Source organism: Carya illinoinensis, chromosome 5 (assembly GCF_018687715.1).
Source record: "Carya illinoinensis cultivar Pawnee chromosome 5, C.illinoinensisPawnee_v1, whole genome shotgun sequence".
Taxonomy (NCBI): domain Eukaryota; kingdom Viridiplantae; phylum Streptophyta; class Magnoliopsida; order Fagales; family Juglandaceae; genus Carya; species Carya illinoinensis.
Genome location: NC_056756.1, coordinates 34,414,361 through 34,438,377, shown reverse-complemented (window position 1 = coordinate 34,438,377; position 24,017 = coordinate 34,414,361). Strand labels below are relative to the sequence as shown.

The following is a 24,017-nucleotide window of genomic DNA, read 5'->3' as shown; positions in this document are numbered from 1 at the left end:
TTTCCAATTGGTGACTCGAGCCCAAACCTTGTCAATAAGTCCATGGAATGAGGCAGTTTTTGCTCTCCCCACCATGGTTGGAAGGCCAAGGTATTTCTCAAAGGAACCAGTAGCTTGGACCCCTACTATTCTCAGAATGGTTTGCCTGTTTTCTGTTGGAGTATTCTTGCTGAAATATATGGATGACTTTTCCTTGTTGAGCAGCTGACCAGATGCACTCTCGTATTGACCCAAGATTCTCATAAGTCTACTCCATTCCAGGGAATTAGATTTGCAGAAAATCATGCTGTCATCAGCAAAGAATAGGTGGCTGACTTTGATAGGGCCTCTTCCCATTGGTACACTGGTGATACTTCCTTCTCTATCTGCCTTGTGGAGTAGGTTAGATAAGGCTTCTGCACATAGAATGAATAGGTAGGGAGAGAGGGGGTCCCCTTGCCTTAGACCTCGGGTTGGCTTGAATTGGGGTTGTGGTTTACCATTCAGTAGGATTGAGTATGAGACTAAAGAGATGCATTCCATCACCAACGAGATTACCTTCCTATCAAATCCTAGCTTTGTCATTACAGAAGAGAGGAACTGCCACTCCACACGATCATAGGCCTTGCTCATATCTAGTTTGAAGGCCATATAGCCAGATTTCCCTTGCAGCCTTGTAGACATTGAGTGTAGAGCTTCATAGGCCACTAAGATATTGTCTGAGATGGCCTTACCTGGAACAAATGCACTCTGGTTTGGAGAGATGATGTTAGGCAGTATAAATTTGAGTCTATTTGCAATAACCTTAGCTACTATTTTGTATAAAACATTGCATAAGCTAATAGGTCTAAAGTCAGCAACTCTTTTGGCCTCTTTAACTTTTGGGATGAGGGTAATGAAGGTGTCATTGGCACCCTCCAGGTGTCCCCCTTTATTTAGAATATTGAGAGCAAAGCTTGAAACCTTTTTCCCAACCACTTACCACTTGGACTAATAAAATAGAGCAGGAAAGCCATATGGTCCAAGGGAACCCAAACCATTCATCTGAGAAACTGCTTCCTTAACCTCCTCTACTGTGAACACTCTTGTCAAGTATGTGTTCATTTCGGGTGTGACTTTCTGAGGCAAGTCTTCTAGGCATTCTTCTATTCCACAGGGTCTTGAGGATGTGAATAAATCAATGAAAAATGAGGATAGTATGGGCCCTATGTGTTGTTTTCCAGTGACCAAGTTACCCCTACAATCAAATATATGCTGAATTCTATTTGTGTTTCTTCTTTGGGTGGCATGAAGGTGGTAAAATTTTATATTTTTATCTCCCATTTTCATCCAGTGCTGTTTTGCTCTTTGCTTCCACTTCAGGTCTTCCTCAGCTAGTGTTGTTTCAATCTCATTTTGTACCTTGAGAATGTAAGGCATTTGATCTCCACAGTTCTTGTCTTGTAATTCTCCAAGCCTTTTCATTTTATCCCTAATCTCATTAGGTGTTCTTCTGTTCTCTGTTGAGTTCCACTTCTTCAATGCTGAACTACAATTCCTAAGTCTTCTAGTCATCCTGTCAGTATGGCTAGTACCTGGAGCAGCCATTCCCCACACTTAATAGTAGAGTCGCACCCTTCCTTCAAGTTCCATGCAGCTTCAAATCTGAAAATTCTAGCCTTGCTAGATCCAAAGTTCCCTTTGTAGTCTAAACAAATATTCAGAGGTGAATGGTCTAATTTTACTGCAAGTATGACCATACATGAGGCATCTTTAAACATTTGTGGCCAGGTTGGGTTGCCTAAGGCTCGGTCCAGTAGTTCTTTGGTATGATTTATGCCAGTCCTATTGTTTGCCCAAGTGAACATTGGTCCTTCTGTCCTTAGCTTGTTCAGGGAGCACCACTCAAGAACTTCTTTGAACATCTCCATTTGTCAATAGGGTCTTGGAGGTCCTCCCATTTTCTATGCTTGACAGGTTAGTTCATTGAAGTCACCACTGCAAAGCCAAGGTGTTGGGTCCAGAGGTTTAAGTTCTTTTAGGAATTCCCAGCTACTCCTTCTTCTTGAGGTCTCTGGGTGACCATAGAAACCTGTGAAGAACCAGGTCTGGTCCCCTACTAAGTTCGAAACATGGGCACTAATGTGCCACCTTGAGTAATTGTAGATGGACACCTTAGTGTTATTCTTCCACATTAGAGCCAAGCCACCAGCACTGCCTCTACTATCAATAGTAAGGCAGGACTCAAAATTAAGAACTCTTCTCACTTCTTCCACTCTTCCTTTTCCACATTTAGTTTCCATGTGGAAGATCATGGATGGGTTCTTTTCCTTAACCAAGAGTTTAAGGAAGCTAACTGTCCGAGGGTTCTCAAGCCCTCGGCAGTTCCAGCTTAAAAGGTTCATTTATCTTGGCAGGGCTGTCTAGCAGCCTCTGCCATATGTTGAGGATCATCACAAGGATTGGCCTGGTTGGCCTCAAGGCACTTAAGGGTTACTCTTGTTCTCTTAGTACCTTGGGTGTTAGAGATATCACCCAATATAGAACTACTAGCTCTCTTTCTTGTTAGTTCAGTTGAAACATTAGAGTTTAAAGTCTTAACTGGTATTGTATCACGAGCTTTCCTTTTCCAGGTGGTCTTCCTTGTTGTTATAAAATAATTTGCCTGGGCTTCCTGGTCTGGTTTAGTTCTATTCAGGTTCTTTGGCCATTTAGTAGGAAGGTTTGGGCGGGTTACTTTGCATTTGACTTTTGTGCTTTTGGGGTCCTGAACCATGTCCACATCTAGTCTATCCCCAGCTGTAGAGAAAGTAGGACTTGACTGGGTGGTATGGGCTAAGTTGCAGGTAACTGTAGTGGGCAGATTGTGCTCGTTGTCTACTATAGAGGGGAGAGGGTACTCACCTGTCAGAGAACAGTATTGGCTCTTGTTTTGGTGATGTGAGACATCTTCTTCCTCCATCATGGAGTCTTGTATAGGTTGGCTATCCACCTCTTCCCTCTCCTGTCTTAGAGACCTTGAATCATCCCCATGGTCCTCCTTGTTTGTTAACCCTGCATAATTAACATCCTCCATTCCTATGTGTTGCCATTTTGGATCAGAATTATTGGAGGTTGATCTACCTCCATAGGTTTTTGAGACTCCCATTGGAGCTTTAGGAGGCATGGCTTTGAGCCAATGTCCATACTGGGATTGTTGATCTTCTTGGGACTTTTGTAATGGGCACCCTCTGCCCTGGTGCATGATAACTCCACATCTGAAGCAAAAGCTTTGCAAACGCTCATACTTGAAGGCTGCCCATATTCTCCTTTCTCCCACTTGCAACCATTTACCCCTGACCAAAGGCTTTGTGATATCCAACTTGACTTTAACTTGCAAGCATCGACCCCGACTTTGTCCTATCTTGTCTACCTCCACAATAATGACTTTGCCACTGATGATCCAATCTGTTTACCATACTCAGCATTCATACCAGCAAAATGAACATTGTGGATTTGGACCCAGAAAGGTTCATGGGAGAAGCTCACCTCACATGGTGGCAGGTTGCTATCAATGTCTTGAATGCCAATAAGATTCTTGTCAAAGTTCTAGGGTCTACCTTGCAGTATTTTTTGCTTGTCTATTCCATTCTCAAACTTCAGCATGAAACTGCTATCACCCATCTCTGTGAAGGTCATACCTCATTTGTTCCTCCATACTTGAGTCATGGTGGAGCGAAAAGCTTCCTTGTTGAAATACCTTTCTATGATGACTTGATGGAGAAACTAGATAGCAGGATCTTAAGGACAAAACAATTTACTAACTCTCGGATTGAAACCCAAGAGACTAACTCCTAACATACCGAGATACGTAGGAAGACAAACCTTACACCCTTTTCCTCTAGAGAGGAAGGAGAGAGAAGGACCAATCCGTCTCCTTAATTTTCTAGTAAAGTATAACATCATAATTTTATCAAAATTTGATAAAATAAAAACAATGGAAATATTTACTTAATAAAATAGACTCCATAATATTATAGGCTAATCATAAATTTAACATTTGGTAATATGCTTTAAAATATACTTTAAATTCCTTGAGTATTTTCTGTAAAAATAAAGTTTCTGGGCTAAAATTTTTTATTTAATTTGAAACTAAGCCCAACTTAAATGTTAAGCTTGACCCTACTTAAAACAACTTAACAATTTCTAAAATAAATAAACTAAGCCTACTACAACAGTTAAGCCCAACATAGGATGTAAATCTAATTAAAATGAAGTATAATGTATTGATTTTTGCAAGAAATAAAACCCAAGCCCCTCAAAGGAATTAAAGCCCATGTAAAATACCAATCTAAAAACCCTTCTCTCATTTTTTTTTTCTCTCTAGAAGAAAACTAAGGTGAAGTGGGGTCCATCAAGATTCTAACAGAATTAGAGGTGGTTGGGAGTGGAGGGGTAGAATAACGGACACTTCCATCGTCTATTTGGGACTAAAACATGTGGTTTCTGAGTGAATTTCGGTGGCAAGAGTGGGATTTTGGTGGTGAAGGATGAATAAAATTGAGGATAGATGGGATAAGCTAAAGCTAACGGAGGAGGAAGCCCAGAATATTGATTTTGATGATGATGAGTTGGAAGAACTGAAATAAAAGAAGATATTAGTTTGGTTGGAAAAGTTTGGATGGAGAGGAAAATCAGTATAGGTGTGATCGAAGCAACGATGGAAAAATTTTGGAGGATCAATGGCAGAGTAAAATTTTATGAAGTGATATTGAATGTATTTATGGTGGAGTTTACTAACCAAGCTGATAAGTAGAGAATAATGCAGGGGAGACCATGGTTATTTGACAATCAATTGTTTGTGATTTTAAACTTCAATGGCATCACACCCCAATAGAAATTGAACTTCAATATCGAAAGATTTTGAGTTCAACTATATGCATGAATAAGGAGAGGGGGGAGATCTTAGGTGGAACGATTGGCAAAGTATTGGAGGTATACATGGAGGAAGATGGGAGTAGATGGGGTTTGTTTCTGAGAGTATTAATTGAAGTAGATATCTACAAACCCTTGGCAAGTGGAAATACCATTAATATGAAGGGGAAGACATACAAGATTCCGTAAGGTATGAGAAATTACATCATTTATTGCTTTAGTTGTGGATGTATTGTTGATTGAGCTATAATATTGTGATTATTTTACACTTAAATTCGAGTCAATTACACTTTTCTTACTAGTAATTGAATGGGTTTGGCCTTAATAAATAAATTTTAACTCAATTGATAACAACCTAATTTTATGATCTTAATCTCTAATTCATTACCTGAAATTAGGGAAGTTAATTATTGTGCACATATGCTAGTGAGCCGTGCAGAAATTTTCACATGGAAGACACACATTTGACGAACTCATGCGACTGAAAATGCATTTCACTCATGCCATTGCAAATTCAAAAGCAGCTGCTGAACATGGACCCTGCAGGCTTGAAAAGAAATTCCAAAGCAATTCACACAAGCCTCCATGCTTATCTTCAAAGTGGGGACCCGCCCATGCAACCAATCACATGGAAAAGCAAATTAGACTCACTCGGTAAAGTGGACACATGAGCTGTCTTCAAGTGTACATGCACATTCTGACCATCACTGCTCCTTGCAAAGAGCTCTAGATGGAAGTGGACCCCACGGAAAAAGCTACTTTGGACTTACTCTACAAGCTGATGGAAGTTCCTTTCAATGAATTTAATAACTCACACGGAATGGACGGATGCAGGAGTCTAGATTGGAGGAGGTATCTTTTTGGCTCTACATGCATGCTTATCTTCAAAGTGGACCCATCTTGAATTTTCTATCCAAAAGCACAACACGTAAATCTATCTTCAAGTGGTCTTCAAGCACCAATGTCAAACGAAAAGCAATGCTTTTTCCCTTATGGACCTAGCTCTCCTAAAGGCACTACAGAGTAAACCACAGAAATATGCAGAGCACTACAAGCATGCTTACTTTTCCTAAAGGCACTATAGAGTAAATCATGGAAATATGCACAGCACTATAAGCATGCTTACTTCTTCTAAAGGCATAATGAGCAAATCACGGAAATCATTTTGAAGACCTCGACCTCCTGCGTCAGAAGCGAACTCAGCTTTAGCCTTCACATCCAGCCGCATCCTGCACGAGCACATTCCATGGAAAGCTACATCTCACATGGATCTTTACACCAGATGGATACCAGTTCATGCGAGACGTTGCTGCAGCAAAGCTTCTTTCCCTTCTTGGACATACAGCTACTGCCAATAGAAAAGGCAACTCTTTTGTTACCTCAAAGATGGGAGAAAACACAAGAGTGGGGGAGAAAAAACACTTGGTTTTTTGCTGGAGAATTCTAGAGACTCAAAAACCCATTTTTCCTTTCCATGTTTTCAGTTTTTACTTTTCCCTTGCTTTGTGTTTGATTCAAGATTTTATTTACATTTCATCTACATTAATTTGTTCTCATTTAGTTTATTTTCAGTTCAGCCAAACATTTCTAGTAGCTGTTACGTTGAATTCATTTTTGTTCTTATGAAATTTTTTTCTGTAACTTCCATTCATCTTCATGCCACTCTTGCTTGGTTCATGTTGGTTGCTTGGGTCTGTTTGTACCTTTATGTTAGATTATCTTCATTGGAGTTGATTATTCTAAGTAGTGTATTTTTTTTTTTTTTGGTCTAGATTGAACTCTATTGGATAGAAAATAGTGACTTTTTGGTTGGCACACATGGTGTTTGATAAAATGTCCCTTAGAACGTAAATTTCGTGAACTTCCTTTTATTGCTTGGAAACATTGGATTAGATGACATTGATAAATGTGGTTTAGCTTCTTAAGCGAGGATAATCATAATTTAATTAATGAGCGTTCACGAATCCATTTAATGTATGGAAGCGATTGAAGTAGCGTCAAGGTGCATTAGAGCGAAAATTATTACTTGCTAGCTAAATATTTACTATTCTCCATTCATGTTAACACTTTATTTTACTCGCTTTTCTTGCATATTTTTAGCACTCATTCACCATCTCATGCAAAACGGAAATGAGGGTATTTTTTATAATGTCCACAAAAAATCAATTCTCATTGTGAATATCATTGTAGATAGCCTTAATTAATAATTTTATTTTAATTTCGATAGTGAATGAATTTGCATTTTAAACTAATTGTTCCTTGAGAAAATGACTTATGGACTTCCCTATTACTACTTGACAACTCTTATAATTGGGAGTAATTCTAAAAGAATTTTTAAATTGAGTCAATTGTGCATGAAGAATTGAGATGGAAGGGAAAGGTGGAGGGTGAGTCTTAATTGGTGTATGGTTGAGAGCACAGGATAGAGTCAAAAATAAAGAAGGATTTTAGAGCTCAGAGAGGGGTGTTAAAAAATATATAGAGGAGAAGAGTAGTGGTGATGGAAGAGGAAAAAATGACAGGATATAGGAAGTGAGGGAAGGAGTAATGAGGGAAGAGATAGAAGAGGTTCCTGCCACTCAGGAATGTGAGTTAAGCATAGGGGTGAATAATGAGGATAAAAGGGAGGAGGCAGTGAATGAGGAGAAAAGTAGTTCAAAAGATAAAGAAGGGCAATAAAGTTATGAAGTAGAGAGGGATGAAAGGGAAAGGGTGATGCTAGCTAAGAAAAACTTAGAAAGGGAGAAAGGGGTGGAAGGGAGTAGTTGGTTGAATGAATGCAGTAAAAAAGGGAAGGTGAAAAGGGTATGGAAGAGGACAGTTAAAGAGCAAGGTAAGAAGGGTGATATAATTATTGACTTATCTCCTACCAAAAGATTGTTGAGATCCAGGATTAATAGAGATAAGGAGGAGAGAGTTGGTAAAAAAAACAAAAGGGATAGAAGGAAGTATGATTGAGATGGTGTAGGGAAGCATGACTGATTTCGTGGAGGTTGTCAAGCAGCCCCACCAATTATTATGAAAATACTAAATTGGAACTACTGAGGGCTTGGGAAGCCTCAAACATTTCAAGATCTTTGCCATTGGGTAAAGGAGAAGTTTCCCAATGTAGTGTTCTTGATGGAGACTAAGATGAGGAGAGTTAAAGGTGAAATGATCATAAACTTGTTAGTGCTTGGATTAAAGATGTGGAAAGAAATGCGAAATGGTTGTTAACAATCTTCTATGGATAGCTTGAAACCAACCTGAGGGAAGAGACAAGGAGATTATTAAGTTGTTTAATACCACAAGATGATCACGGATGGTGTGTGGTAGGTGATTTCAATGAGATATTTGTACATGATAAGAAGAGAGGGGGAAGGCAGAAATCAGAAAGACAGATGGCTTGTTTCAAGGAAGTGTTGGAGATGGGGGGTCTGTTTGATTTGGGGTGGAAAGGGGACAAATATTCATGGAGTAACAAGCATGATGATGAGTCATTTACAAAAGAATGACTTGATAGGCTTTAGCCAATCTAAAATGGAAGGAGTTTTATGCATAAGGGTGGGTGGAAGTTTTGGTTGCAAGGAGTTCAGACCATAGACCTATCTTACTATGCATGAACCAAAAACTAGAGAGAGTATGGAGGCAAAAGAGATTAGTTTGGTTTGAAGCCTGTTGGTCTCTAGAAGAGAATTGTGAAGAAGTTTTAAAAGAAATATGTCGAGCAGCTGAGATGATAGTATCATGTCTTCTAACTTAGTGAGAGAAACTCTAGCTTCTCTCTAAACTGAGTTGAGAAGTTTTGTATTACTTAAGGCAAAGGTGTCCTCTAGTCTGTGTTTTGCTCAGATTGAGAGGGAAGAAGATGTCTGCAGCACTTCTTGAACAATGGGGCAAGCTTCGATCTACTGAGGCTGAATAGGTAGGGATACAAGTTGAATTCACAGCAGAGGAAATGATTTCAAAAAGAGGCAGAATGTGCCTTTTGGGACTCATTGTGGTGGATAAGCAAATAAACAAAGAGGCATTCCAGGGCACAATGATGAAAATATGGAAGCCAAGAGGGGTGGTTCTCTTCAAAACTGTCAGGGACAACCTGTTCTTAATAGAGTTCAACAATGCTCATGACATGAACAAGGTCAAACAAGGGAAACCATGGACCTTCGATCGTAACTTAGTTTGTCTCAAGGAATATGATGGGATGATGGCTCCCAAAGATATAGTCTTTGACTCAGAAACAATGTGGATCCAGCTCCATAATATCCCACTGGGTGGAATGACTAGGAATGTTGGTGCAAAAATAGGAAGTAGTGTGGGAGAGGTAGTGAGTGTGGATGTGGATGAGGAAGGGATTGGTTGGGGCCCTTATTTACGTGTTTAGATTAATGTTAACATCACACAACCTCTCATGCGAGGTATTATTAGCTCTTTCAATGGGAGCAAGGTTTGGGTTGCCTTCCAATATGAAAGGCTCCCAAATTTCTGCTTCTATTGTGGTATAATTAAGCATGGCATAGCTGGGTGCCCTGAACCTGTAGCAGTCAAGTCGATGCATGGCAAAAATGAATCTCAATATGGCGCCTGGCTTTGTGCAACCAACCAGAAAGAAGGCATCGAGCTGAAACAGGTTGACTAGGATGAACATGGCCATAGCCAAGAATGCTACCCAGCAAAAAAGGTTGATGATGATGACATGGAAACATCGAACAACCATAGAGAAAAGTAGCTTGACACGTCTGTAGTTGTTGCAGAGTCACAGGAAGGAACCACTCCTTAGAGGACAGACCATGCTCTTGTCAAGTCTGGCTATAGGAAGGACAAGCTAGGGGAAAGGTCAGGTATGACCCCAATTACTTTATCTGAGGCTCTTTCTAGGGAATGGAACAATACTAGACTAAATGCAGGGGGATCCTTAGCTGCCAACTCACCACAGACCCTCGGTCCAAAGGACCTACCCTTTGACCAGGGTGAACAAACATCTCATGATCTGAGGGGTATAAGAGAAAGGGGGATTGAACAGCAAGAGGGGTTGGTAGAGGCACTGGTAAACAAAATAGAGAGGAAGTAAGGAACAAAGACCATATCCTCGGGAGGTTGACATCAATGTACCCCTAATAGAACAACCTAGGAAATGGAAGAGGAGGGCACGAGATATAAGTCTGATGGACCATGATACCTTGCTGGACATAGGAGATGATACACATCAATTAAACACCATTGGCACTTAGACTAGGGGCAGGACAAAAAGAGAGGGAATTTCTAAGGAATCAACCAGGAAAAAAGGGAAAGTAACATTGCGGCATGAGGAGAGGTGCACCAAAGGCATGGTAGAGGCTGACTTTTAGCCCTGTCAATTCAGATGAGTATCATAAGCTGGAAATGCCGAGGGCTTGGGAACCCTCAGATAGTTAGGATCCTTAACAGGTTGGTTAAGGATAAGTGTCCCAATTTGGTTTTTCTTATGGAAACCAAATGTACCAAGGCTAGAATTTAGACTGTTAGAAGATGTATTAAATTTGATAGTTGTTTGGTTGTGGACAATAAAGAGAGTAGTGGAGGTCTGGCCATGATCTGGAAGAATGATATAGAGGTTCAACTTTTCAACTTCTCTAGATGGCATATCAGTGTTTTTATTAAAAGTAATGCTAATGAAACTCCATGGATGCTTTTTTTGGTCATCCAATGACATCTAAGAGGGCACAAAGCTGGGCCCTTCTAAAAGTTCTGAAACCAACAGCCCCTTCAGCATGGATGTGTATAGGTGATTTCAATGAAATCACTAGTCAAAGTGAGAAAATGGGAGCTTTAACCACACCCTACAAACATTTAGAGGCCTTTCATGAGGCCATTAAATTTTGTGATATAACTGCTCTTAATACAAAGGATTTGAAATTTACATGGTCAAACAAAAAGTGTGGGAGGGGATTTACTAAGGAAAGACTCGACGGGGGGCTTGCTAATGAAGAATGGAATATGAAGTTTCATAATGCAACATGTATGGTACTTCCTGCTATACAATCAGATCATTCTCCTCTAGTAGTATCCTTAGTCAGCATGATAATGGAAAGTAATAGGACCCCCTCAAGATTTAGATTTGAAGCTGCTTGGTCCTTGAAGACAAAATGCACTTGTATCATTCAAGTTGCATGGTCAAAGGTAACAGGGGGCAATGGTGCTAGCTTAGTAATCAGTAACAAGCTTGCCAATTGCTCCAAAGCATTGAAGCATTGGAACTCAACCAGAAGGAAAGAAGAGCAGGGCTCACTCAAGCAGAAGATGAAGAGAATTGCTGATTTACAAGATGCTGACACAGGCATCCATGGCCCAGCAATCAAACAATTGCAAGAAGAAGTGGAACAAAAAAATAAGATGTGTCTGTAATGTCTTGTTAAGGAAATGAAATGTTTCTTTTCTCAAAAAAAAAAAAGAAAAAAAAAAGAAAAAAAAATATGTCAATATGTGGGGAACTGACAGAGGGGCTACCGAATAAGCTAGATGACACTAAAGGAACTCTACTTAGATGGAGCAAACAAATAGCCTATGATTAGAAGAGAGCCTTAAAAGCAAAAATAGAATTGCTAAGAAAGCTACAAGAAAATGAAGGATGTCACAATACTGCAGCTATCAAACAAAGAGAGATTGGGGCCATACTGAAGAAGGATGACTTGAGGTGGAAGCAAAGAGCCAAGGCGAATTGGTATCAAATGGGGATAAAAATATTAAATTCTTTCAAAGTTGCACTAACTAGAGGAGAAGGTATAACAAAATACAGATGATAGTTAATGAGTAGAATAGGAGGTACACAAGTCTAGAAGCTTTGGAAGGGGCATTCAAATGTTTTTTTGAGAATCTATTTATCTCCTTAGATCCTGATTGTGTTACAAGAGGGATGAATGACCACCTTTCAAATACTTTTCTTAGAGAGGAAGTAGAAGACGCAATAAGACAAATGTCTCCTCTAAAGTCCCCTAGACCTAACGCTTTGGAGCTTGTTTCTATCAGAAGCATTGGCATTTAATTGGGGAGGAAGTCAGTAACTCAGTGTTGGCTTGGCTAAGTAGTAATTCTTTAACTCCTCATGCAAACTTCAATTATATAGCATTTATCCCAAAGATTAAAGAACCAAAGATGGCTAGTGACTTCAGACTCATAAGTTTGTGTAATGTAGCTTACAAGATAATGGCAAAAGTGATGGCTAATATTGAAAAGTGTGTTAAATGAAATTATTTCCCCTAAAAAAGGTGCTTTTATACCTGGGAGATTAATTACAGACAATATTATGGTAGCATATGAAGTTTTATACACAATGAAAGTGATGAAAAAAATGAAAAGTGGGGAGTATGGATATCAAATTTGACATGTCCAAAGCTTATGATAGGATTAAATGGTCATACTTGCAAGCTATTATGAAGAAAACGAGCTTCTGTAATGAGTGGATAGATTTGACTATGAAGTATGTGTCAATTGTCTCCTATTCTGTCCTTGTAAATGGTAAACCAGGTAGAAGAATAAAGCCCTTAAGAGGTTTGAGGCAAGGAGATCCATTGTCTCTCTATTTGTTTATGCTATGTGTTGAAGAACTTAACTCTTTGCTAAATAACTCAGACTTGAGGGGAGAGACAAGGGGGAGTGACAATTGCAAGGGGTGGGACTTGAGTTAATCTCTTACTTTTTGCTGATGATTGCACACTCTTTGGCAGAGCTAAGATAGAGGAATGGGGCAAAATTCAAGGTTTGTTATGAAATATGAAAAATCATCAAGTCAATTCTTGAACAAGGACAAAAAATCTGTCTTTTTTAGCTCCAATTAAAAAAGAGGAAGACAAAAGAAGGATAATGGGGGAGGTGGAGCAGTGATGAAAGTCAGCTATGAGAGGAATTTAGGGCTACTTGCAGTAGTAGGGAAATAAAAATAAATGATTTTAGGAGTATAAAGGAGAGAGTATGTAAGAAGATCAATTACTAGAGAAACTCTTTTTTGTCAGCTGCAGAAAAAGAAGTCTTAATTAAAGCTGTCTATTGTGCAGGGAGCTTAATATTATGCTTGCTAAGTTTTGGTAGGGTAATCAACATAAAGGGAGTGGTGTTCGTTGGTGCTGTTGGGAGAGGATGGGGAAACAGAAAGGGAAATGGGGTTTGGGCTATAGTGACATAGAGAGCTTCAATGTGGTTCTTTTGGTTAAACAGGTGTGGAGGTTATTGTAGAATACGACCAGTATGGTTGCTAAGTTCCTTAAAGAAAAGTATTTCAAAGACAAGTCTTTGTTGGAAGCAAAATTGGGTCATAGGCCATCTTATATGTGGAGAAGTGTGTAGAATGCAGTGAGTCTTTTGAGGGAGGGACTGAGATGGAAGGTTGGTAATGGTGACATAATCAATATAGGGTCAGAGATGGCTAGCAACACCTTCAACTTTCATTGTACAGTCTCCAGTCTTGGTTCTAAATAATGAAGCAAGAGTGTGTGAGCTAATGCAATGCAGAGGGGAGTGAAATTAGACATCGATTAGAAGAATTTTTAGTAAAGAGGAAGCTGATCAGATATGTAGCATGCCATTGAGTAGCATGGATGTGGAAGATAAAATGATTTGGGGTCCATAAAAAAAAGGATTATTTTCTGTAAGGAGTGCATACCACTTGGAGCTTGAAAGAAAGAAGGCTAGCAGGAGTGAAAATTCAAGGCATCAAGAGAGGGATAAAAGTATATGAAAAATGAATGTTCCAAGGAAAGTGAAATTATTCCTATGGAAAGCTGCTAATTAGTATCTAGCTATAAGGAAAAACCTTTTCTTGAAGAAAATAACAGATAACTCCTATTGCCCCATATGTAGAAGAGAAGAGGAAACAGGAATGTACATGGTTTGGCAATGCCTTGCAGCTTGTAATGTGTGGTTTGAGTCAATAAGTATATTGCAGAAGATGAAGATTGAAGAATCTGATCTACTAGATTTGTGGGAAAAATGAATGAAAATGCTGAATTTATTAGAACTTGAGGTAGTTGCTGTGATGAGAAGCTTATGGTTGAGAAGAAATGAATGTCTTTTTAAAGACAAGTTCAACCTCCAAGTCAGGTAATAAAATTTTCTAAGCATGATCTGATAGAATAGCAACTGGCTTAGCAGAGAGCAAAGGCAAGTAGTAGCAGGAATGAGGGGGAGACATAGCAGAAATCTAAGGTGGGTGAAATGAAGCATAGGTTATGCAAAAGTCAATTGGGATGCAAAAGTTGATAAAAATGAAAAGAAGGTGGGTATAGGCGTTGTAATTAGAGATGAAGAATGGGAAATGTTAATAGCTATAGAGGGACATAAGCATAATGTTGATCAACCTGCTATTGCTAAAAGTCATGCTTTGTGGAAGGTGGATGTGTGCAAAGAACTCAGATTTGATAAGGTGATTTTTGCACAAGTGGTAGTTAATGCTATTAACAATACAAATGAAGACCTATCATACTATGGAAGTCTAATAGATGTTATGAAGCAGTTACTAAAGTATAGAACAGATTGGACAATACAGTTTGCTTATAGGATTTACAATGAGGCAGCTCATATTTTATCAAATAAAAGTTTATTTTTACGGTTTGAATTGGTTTGGATAAAAGATACACCTGATTGTATTCGAAGCATTGTAGAGAGGGAGAGATGTTGTAATGACTAATACAAAGTGATTAATGAATACAGTTTTATTTCAAAAAATAAGAAATAAATAAGGGACATGTTTGTAATACCAAAAGAATCTTCCAATATGTTCTATAGAAGAGCTACACGTCAAAGGTCTTAAGGGGCATTTGTGTGAAAAGCTATGATATGTGGTTAGAAATCAAAGACTAGGAATGAAATGCTTTGTGCCATCTCATCTCATCTCTCTCTCTCTCTCTCTCTCTCTCTCTCTCTCTCTCTCTCTCTCTCTCTCTTAATTTTTTTCTTATTTATTTATTTTTTATTTTTTATTTCCTTTCATCACTCAAATACAAATATTTTTTAATTTCAAATCTTCATCTTTTTTCAGATAATCATTAACTTTCTATTTTTCCAAACTTCAAAACATAACATAAAAAGTAATTCAACTTTTTTAAATCCCAAAACAAAAATAACATTAAAAAAATATATTATAACAATATTTTAATTTTATAATATTTTTATTAAACTCCCTCTCATTTCTCAAAACTCAATAAAACATCTTACTCAAATTTCTTCATTACTATTTACAAAATATTTTACTACTATTAACGATTTATCATCTCATCTCATCCTCCAAACATTACCTTAATCTTGTTTTTATTGTTCTTACACATTATACATGTGTCAAAGGTGTGCGTTGTTCATTCTTCGTGTCTTTTCCAATTCCTTCTTCTAGTATGTTTCTCCATGTAGGCAATCCTACAAGGTCTCTTATGTATTGGACCTCTTCCCTTGATATGCATCTTAGAAGGGGGTTGAGAAGCCTCGTTTGTATACCTTGATGTTGATCATGATGAATCTAGTGACTTTATTCTTAATCTTTTGAGCCTCTTCTTTACTGAGCGGTATTTTACCAGTGGTTAAGAATTTAACTATATCGCATGCCCATTCTAGGGTTTTTGGGTTTACTTCCGAAATCTCAAGTGCTATGGCTAGAACCTCAATTGTATGAGTGGTCCTTTCCATGGTAAGGCTACCTCATTGTTCCCTGATGATGCTAGTGCTAACCTATCGGCTAATTTGAAAGTGATCAAATTGGCCATGTCCTTGGTGGACTTGTTGGAGGTATTTCTTGAGTTTCTTGAAAGTCATTGAAAGTTTGCTTCCATGTCAATCACTCTTGCTCATGAGGCTCCTGCTAACACTGCCTCATACTCAGCCTCATTGTTAGTGATTTTGAATTCGAGTCATATGGTGTAGTACACTTAGATATTGTCTTCTATGATCATATATACTCCTACTCCCCTTCCAAACAGTAGGATGAGTCATCTATGAAACCGCCTCATACACTTGACATGACTTCCCTATAGGAGGTCTTTTCATTTGTTTAGAAAAGTTGGAGAACTCTCCTATGAAATCGACCAAGATTTGTCCTTTAATAGCGGTTTGGGGAACATAGTCAATATTGAACTCACTTAGCTTGATTGACCACTTTAGTAGATGGCCCAAGGTGTCCAGCCACTATAGTAATTTTTGTAGTGGAGTCTTCATTACCACTTTTATGGGATGTGCTTGGAAGTAGGGTCGTAGACAACAAGCGGTCATTACTAGCACAAACGTTAGCATCTCCTTTTTAGGGTATCGTGCCTTAGCTCCCTTCAAAACTTGGTTGATGTAGTACTAGTCTTTGAGTGTTTCCCTCTTGTCGTATTAGCGCAGTTGATATGGCGTTTGGAGTTATTCCAAATATAGGAGTAAAGGCTCTCCTTGTTTTGTCTAACTCAGGACTAGGGGACTTGATAAGTACTTCTTGAGTTGTACGAATGCCTTTTTGCATACCTGGTCCTAGCCCTGTATTCTCCACAAGACTCTAAAAAATGGGAGACACCTGTCTGCCACCCTCGACAGGAATCAGTCAGCTTCACTCATTTGGATTTGAATGTAGTCGGAGTATGCTCCCATAAAACTTAACATTCAATATATTATGGTGGAATCCACGATTAGGTCAATCTGGGGTAGTGGGAAGCTGTCTTTTGGGCAAGCCTTGTTAAGGCCCTGAAGTCTACACATATTTGCTATTTGTCATTGGACTTCTTCTCTAGCACTACGTTTGAGGGCAATTTTGCATAGTGAGCTTCTTTGATAAAGTTGACTGCTAGAAGGTGATTGACTTCTGTTGCGATAGCTGCATACTTCTTAGTGTTAAAGCTCATTTTCCTTTGCTTAACTAGCCATACATATGGGTTAATACTCAATTGGTGTTCCATAAATCTCTCGTCGATTCTTGGCATGTCCCTGTGGCTTTAAGCGAAGACATCCATGTGCTCCACGAGGAGTTGCCTCGGTAATTGCCTTTCTTCACCTTTCATCTTGGTTCCTATTCTTACTGTTGCTTCGAGGTGAGCTGGGTCCAAGGGAATTAGCTCCAAGGGCTCATCGGCCTTGCCCTGCTTCAGTGCCTCCTCATCCTGAGTTTCCACCTCCTACACCCCAATCTTGGGTGGCAGGGGCAAACGTTGGTCTCTATTTTAGACTAAACAATTCTGATGTCCCTTTCTTCATTTTTGAGCTCTTATATGTAACATTCTTGGGCAAGGACTTGCTTGCCACAAACTTCTCCAACACCTTCTTCTATGGAAAATTTCATTTTCAGATGGTAGGTGTAGGTTGAAGCTCTAAGAGCATTTAGGGTTGGTCACCCTATGATCACGTTGTAAGATGACCAGATCTTTACCACTAGAAATTATGTCATGGTGGTAGTTGTGCATGGGTTGGCTCTTGTTGATACCAAAAGGGTAATGGAACCAATAGGTTGTGCCTTTCCCCCGAGACACCTTTTAATGGGGTAGGTGCTTGGCGTAGCCGGTCTTGGTCAATTCCTATCTTTAGAAAAACATCCTAAAAGAGAATGTCTGTCAAGCTACCATTGTCGATATGTATTCTTCGTGTGTTGTAATTGGCTACTAGCATGGTCTCTACCAATGCATCATCATATGGATAGACTACCCCCTACAATCGTCATCGTTGAAAGATAGTACAACAATTGGTTGTGCTCTTGGTTGCTTTGCTAGTCTTCTAACGTTAAAAATTTCTTCATATCTTGCTTTGTAAACATAGGCCTTCTGCCTTATTGAGGTAGGGCCACTGCTGACGAATCCCCTGGCGATTGTGAGTATTTTCTCGAGGGGAGCATAACTTTGGCCTTGGTTGCGACGAGCAGTTTAGTTAGGACTCTCCCTCTAGATACGTCTCCTTCTTGGTCTTTCATGCCTCTATTGTCTCTATTCTCATTCTTGCCTTCTTTCACTACTAACCTTGGTGGTGTCGAATTTCGAGCTACTAGGTGCTCAAGCTCACCATTGTCTTGCATCTCCTCAATCATGCATTACAAGGTGTGGCAATCTTCTTTCCAATGGCCCTCAGCCTTGTGGTAAGTGCAAAACTGCTGAGTCCTTTGACTACAATCATTTGGGTTTGACTTCTTGGCTCAAACTCGAACACTTATGCTAGAGTGTTAAACTCTAGCATTTATCATCTGTGTTGTGGTTTCCGTGTTCTTCTTTGTTTCATGTTGATTCTTTTTAGTCTTCAAATCCCTTTCTCAGTCTTTTCCTTGAGCATTTCTCCTTGCTTTATTTCCAATTTGCTCGGCGCAGTCAGGGCCCGTAGGGTATCTTTGGCATTGATAAAATCATCTGCACTATCCATGAATTCACGCAAGGTGGTTGGAATTTTTCTCGCTAGTTTGGTCATGAAGGGATTTCTAGGCCGAATCCCCCCTCCCCTCCCAATCAGGGTTGCTAATGTGATCACTTCATCTTGATCATTTGCCATCATGAGCTCTTTGTTGAAATTAGCGAGATAGGCTGCTCTCATTTTCCCGCTCTTTAATAGTGAGGAGATACTCAGCCAGTCCCCTTATGTCTATGGAACTTGGCTGCAACAATTTGAACCATGTGTGCTTTGAACATTTCTAGATGTTCAATAAGGTCCTTAAATCTGTCATACATCTCAACCAACAGGACCTTGAACTTGGTGGGAGTGACACTATCATAATTTCGGTGCTTTACGGAAGCTCGGTGCTAGTGAGAAGTTGGTCTACCAATGAGGATGCGCCTTCTTTCTAGCCATTTCTTCGTATTTATCCATGAGGATTAGTAAGCCTTAATGCATTTTTCTCTTCTCCTCATTGCCCATGAGTGATTTGATCATGCTATGTGATTCTACCTTCGTTCGATCAACATGACTTGGGGCGGTGTCTTCCCCTAAGGCAGCGTTCTTAAGTTTCAGGTCCTCATTTTCGCTCTGGAGGGCTTCCAATTCTGCAGTCACTTTTCTTAGCTTTCCTTCCATCTTCGCTAATCTTCCTTCCATGTTTGTGGGGGTGGTTTCTTGGTCCCGAGGTTGCTTGGGAGAGTGTCATAATAGATACGCAAGGCATGTTGAGAAAAAAAAAAAAAAAAAAAAAAAAGAAAAGAAAAAGAAAAGGAAAAAAAAAAAGATCCCATAGATGATGTTAACTGTTTTGAACTTGTTTTGCATTTGTCAACACTTCTAGTCACCTACACCCAAGAACTCAAGGAAGGCCTAAGGGTGTTAAATGCCTCAAATGCCTAAGTCAAATGACTAAAGTAATCAATGAAGGTTCTTCTAAATCTATTTTTTCAAATACCTTGGTTGAGAGCCACCTTTGTTATTTATAAAGCGGAAAAAGATAGGTTTTGTAAAAGTAAAAATTGCCTAGGATTAGATAATTATATGATAAGCCTTATCTTATCATTATATTTAAAATTGTTGAATGAATGTAAAATAATTATTGATTTATCTTTAAACAATATTGAGTTTCTCTAAAAGTTTTAGATGTTGATTATATAAGTTATTAAGGTAAAAATCGAGTCCTTGGAGATCTGTATTTATCTAGAATGAAAGTTGATTAAAGATAAGTCACTGCAGAAGAGAGTTATTGCGAAATGTCAGCAATTCATCAGGAGACATCATTGTGACAGATTATATCCGTCAGTAGAATCCTACTTTAACTGTAACTCTTTTCAGATTGTTTATTTAAGAGATCATATTGGTTAAGATCTACAAGGATTCAAATCTAAATTTTTTTAGAACACTTTCTAATGCATATTTTGATGAGAAAATTTCTTAATGAATTTTCATATTTGTGATCTCTTTTTGAGTGTGATTGTGCTTCAAGTGTGAATGATCATTGATTGGATTTCAGCTATTGGAGTTCCAGGAAGAAAGTCAATAGTTTAAAAATAGCCAGAAGTTTTGGTTGCTACTGTGGTAGAAGACAAATTGGTCATTTGTTTGGACAAGTAAGAGAGTCAAATTACAAAGATTTTGTAATTGAAAATTAATTGTAATTGATTTTTAAACAATAAGATTGACTTTCTTGGGTTTGGCTGTCCCGTAGGATTTTACCTTTAAAGATTTCTTTAAAGGATTTTCCTTCGTAACCAATCGTTGTATTTTAGAAGTTTGATTATTTATTTTAAGTATTTGATTCGTTATATAATTTTGATAATTGAGATCTAACCAATTTTTTCAAAAAATTTCATAATTTTAGAGGGATAAGTTAGGAATTTCAGGCTTAAGGCCGCGTAACTGTTATTTGAATTTCTTCTTTATCCTATTTCTCTCGCTCTAAGTATCGACCCCAAAGAGAAATATTTAAATTACCCTGCCTTGGTTGTGCAGTCGGATTGTTAATTCACCAGATATGTCGAGCGATTTGGGGGGTTTGTCCTTGTCACACCGTGGGGTTAGATGGTCCTTAACATGTGGGTTATTTATATTGGGCTCTCTGGCCTCATAGTCATATGATTAAGCCCATTACAATAGGATGGCCCTTCCAAGCCCCTTTATCGCTCTCAATGTAATATATTTGAGTTACAACAGGTTGATTATTAGAAAAAAATGGAAAAAGAACCATTTAAATCTTTTAAAGGGGTTTCTACAATTCCATTTTACTCTTTTATTTCTCTCATGTATGTGTACATATATTGTCACGGAATTACAAAATCCAGGAATCCACGGATCAACCAGAAACTAATTAACACTTGGCTTTATTTGATGAGCTGATCATGTAATCCACCTTTCCATCCTCTGGTTTTTGACAATTTAATGATTTATGTATGGCCGTGATTGAACTATTCTATGTATAAAACAAATTGGTGTTAACATCATCTTCCCTCAGCTGCTGTGGTGCAGTAAGCCTTTCAACCAATTTATCCAAGGCCTCCTTCATCCACCCATGTTGACAAACTTCTCTGGCTTCGGCCGCCGTCATCTATATGCATGGAAATTAAGATTTTCACGAAATACATTAGGATACAAGAAAGCCCTAAAACATTATATATATATATACACACAAAGAAATTAGAGAAATTCTAGTGTATATATATATATATGTCTAAAATTTTTTTATCCAAACAACTTCATATTTTCCATCAACTTTCATAAAACCCAATAAGAAACATGCCTCAAAAGTTTTCTAAAAACTTCCAGATTTTGTCCAATTGAAAAAAAAAAAAAAAAGGAAAAGAAAAGAGAGAACAACTCGAGCAAAAATATACCCAAATCCTCCTGCGGAAATTCTTCTCAGGCCAGAGATCGAGTTGCTCTTTCACTAGTAAAGCGAACATGTAGCCTTCATAATATGTTGCATAGCGTTTGCTAATGAAGCTCCATTTGCCCAACTCACACTGCCATATGCATCGATCAAAAGAGCATGTATCATTCAAAAAATAATAGTAATATATGTCAAAGTTAGATTCAAAATTTCAAAAACACGAGTTTGACCAAGGATGCAGCTTCAATACGTATATACAGATTGATTCTCATATATTATATGCATATATATATGGGACATGCTGCATGACATGACTAACCTCGACATTGCCACGAACCCCGGCTTCCTCGAGTGACTCTCTTGAAGCTGCTTCTTCTAGTGATTCGTCAAGTTCCCAACCACCCTGATGGTAAAGACATAATTTAAGTGATAAGGTCTAAAAATCTAATCAAACAAAAAGCAGTCTAAAAAGAACAAAAGACGTTTTCTCTTTCTAATAATTTATATTCATTCAGAATGGATCGGCCGACTACCATACCTTGGGGAATGTCAATCCGTGGCCTTTTTGTGAACTAATCACAAGGACTTCTAATTGATCTGTGTCAACAGTGTTACCATCACTGCCATTTTTATATCGGTAAGGAATGCATCTGCACCATTAATTAAGCATAAAATAATAGATAAATTAGCCAATAAAATACAGATCAAAGGCCCAAAACTATAAAACACTAAGGTAGTTCAATTTCCTAGCAAATAAGATCAATAGAACAAGAACCGAAAACCAAACAAAATAGTTTTGCAAAAAATCAAGAAAAGCTCGAATACGGTCACAGAGAGAGAGAGAGAGAGAGAGAGAGAGAGAGAGAGAGAGAGAGAGAGAGAGAGAGAGAGAGAGAGATGCCACAATCCAAAAATTAGTGAGGGCGCAGTCATTTAATTTAATATATATGGATCCATGTAAAAATGGCTTGAAAATATTCCTGAAGATTAGTACTATAGATGGGGTACGTACGTGCATCCATTATAATATTTCTGTTCAAACAAGGAGGCATGAAAAAACAAAAACCAAAAAAGAAAAGAAGAAGAAAGAAATAAAAAGGAATACGAAACCTTTCCGCGTCATGCAGAAAGAGATGAAAAACAAGGAGAAATGAGTCAATAGAATAATAATAATAATATTACACAATGAAAGTGAACTAACCCGGCAACTTGGCGGCAACCCAAGTTGTTGTATCTTTGGGACTCTCTTCCTGTGCGAGAAACCAAACAAACCATCTTATTCCAAGTGCTTGCAGAGAATCTGTGGAGTCCTTAAACAAAATCCAAAATGGAAAAGAAGGTTTAATGTTTCTGAAAGAAGAAAAAACCCTCGATGCCTCTTGAGTTCTATAACCCGATCAGACGACCTGAATATGAACAAAACCACATAAAAGAATTGTGATCTCAAATCATAAAAGAGTGAGATTCAGGTGAAAACAGGGTGCCAATGGAAAGTTATATACTTGTTTTCTGATTTATAAAGAAAGAGATGGGTAAGCAAAAGGCTGCCGATAGGCTATTTATAGAGAAAGGGTATATGAAAGGATGGATTGTGCTGCGGACAATGGACGCGTACAACTACAAATTTACTGTCACCACTGAGCTAATTCAACGCGTCAAGCATGAATCTAAGACGGATTTACAGTTAAAAGTGTGTCGTTGTGTGTGTGAGCTTTGACTGACTCTCTCTCTCGCGCTGTCGTTCGTCGTATTTCTGTTTCCGGGTGGGTTCGTGGACAATATTCCTGAATACTATTATATATTATACGCGGTTGGAAGTAGAGAGCTGTTAACTTTTTATCGGATTGGTTTTATAAATACCTTATCGCGTCAATTCCTCTAAGGTCATGATATGACTTCGTAGGAGCTATTTATTAATTTGATTGAACGATTTTAAAAAGTCAACTTTTTAATGAGAACGTCTTTGAGAATTTATAAAAATGATTAAGAAAAACAAGAAATTAAAAAAAATACAATATATTTCTCGTAATTCATTATCAATTTATTTATGTATATTTACGTATCTATTTATGTATATGTGAAAATATAAACTATATAAAGTATCATACATAGATTAGAGATTCAATTTTATAAATTTGTAGAGAAGGCAAAAGTGAGGACCGCGCCCAGCAAGGGTTAGGAACTCGATCCCCATGGCTTGCAACATGCTGTGCAAACGACTCATAATCTCGGGTGCAAAGGAAGGTCCTATCGGACAGTCAAGTTGAGCAAAATTTAGGCAAGCAAGAGTCACTTTTGGGCGAGCAATGACAAGGCAACCAAAGTTATGCAGATTAAACACAAGGGGAGCAATGGTTAGGCAGACAATGCAAGTGGGGCTACTTCAAAAGAAATTAGAGACGCCCAGGCAAGCAAAGGGCCGGCCGGGTAAGTGAGCTAGAGTTTGAAAAGTGTACCATGAGCAAAAAAAGAACTTAGAAAAATACTCGGGATACATTACTCACCCCATATCCAAGCCAAATGTGAAGTTCAGGATAGAGTGGGGGCAATTAGAAGAAATTTGGAAGTGCTTAGAAAATAAGCGGGTGCTCCCATGGAATTTTCAAACTCAAACGGTGACATTTTATGTGGAGCACACATAAGATAGAAGGAATCACAGACTCGATGCCACTCATCTAACTATGAGTAGAAGCTTTCTACCATGTGGGCGACAATCACAAGCTTCAGGCTAAGCTTCTCATCTCCTTAACCAAACTTCTTAGACACGTATAGCACGTCCACTATGTCTTTGTCACCTTTTCCATCTGTGTACACCTGAACATTAGATACTCGTCCATTCATCAGCCAACCGACGTCGAGAATTATTAGACTTGTGAGGGGTAGTCCTCTTCGTATAAAAGCCCTCCCCCCCTAGAGAATTTGAACACTTGTATTTTATTGTAATTTCTATCACACGGTATAT

General features: G+C 38.5%; 1 protein-coding gene across 1 annotated transcript; it reads right to left on the bottom strand.

Annotated features, from left to right (window-relative positions):
* Positions 1-20,434: 20,434 nt before the first annotated feature.
* On the bottom strand, positions 20,435-22,731 carry LOC122309527 (nudix hydrolase 18, mitochondrial-like). Its single transcript, XM_043123037.1, has 5 exons — positions 22,257-22,731; positions 21,594-21,705; positions 21,375-21,458; positions 21,060-21,188; positions 20,435-20,773 (listed from the first exon to the last, which is right to left on the bottom strand). Exons 1-5 carry the CDS (start codon positions 22,328-22,330, stop codon positions 20,639-20,641), a joined length of 534 nt encoding a protein of 177 aa, XP_042978971.1. The 5' UTR covers positions 22,331-22,731; the 3' UTR covers positions 20,435-20,638.
* Between the last annotated feature and the right edge of the window lie 1,286 nt (positions 22,732-24,017).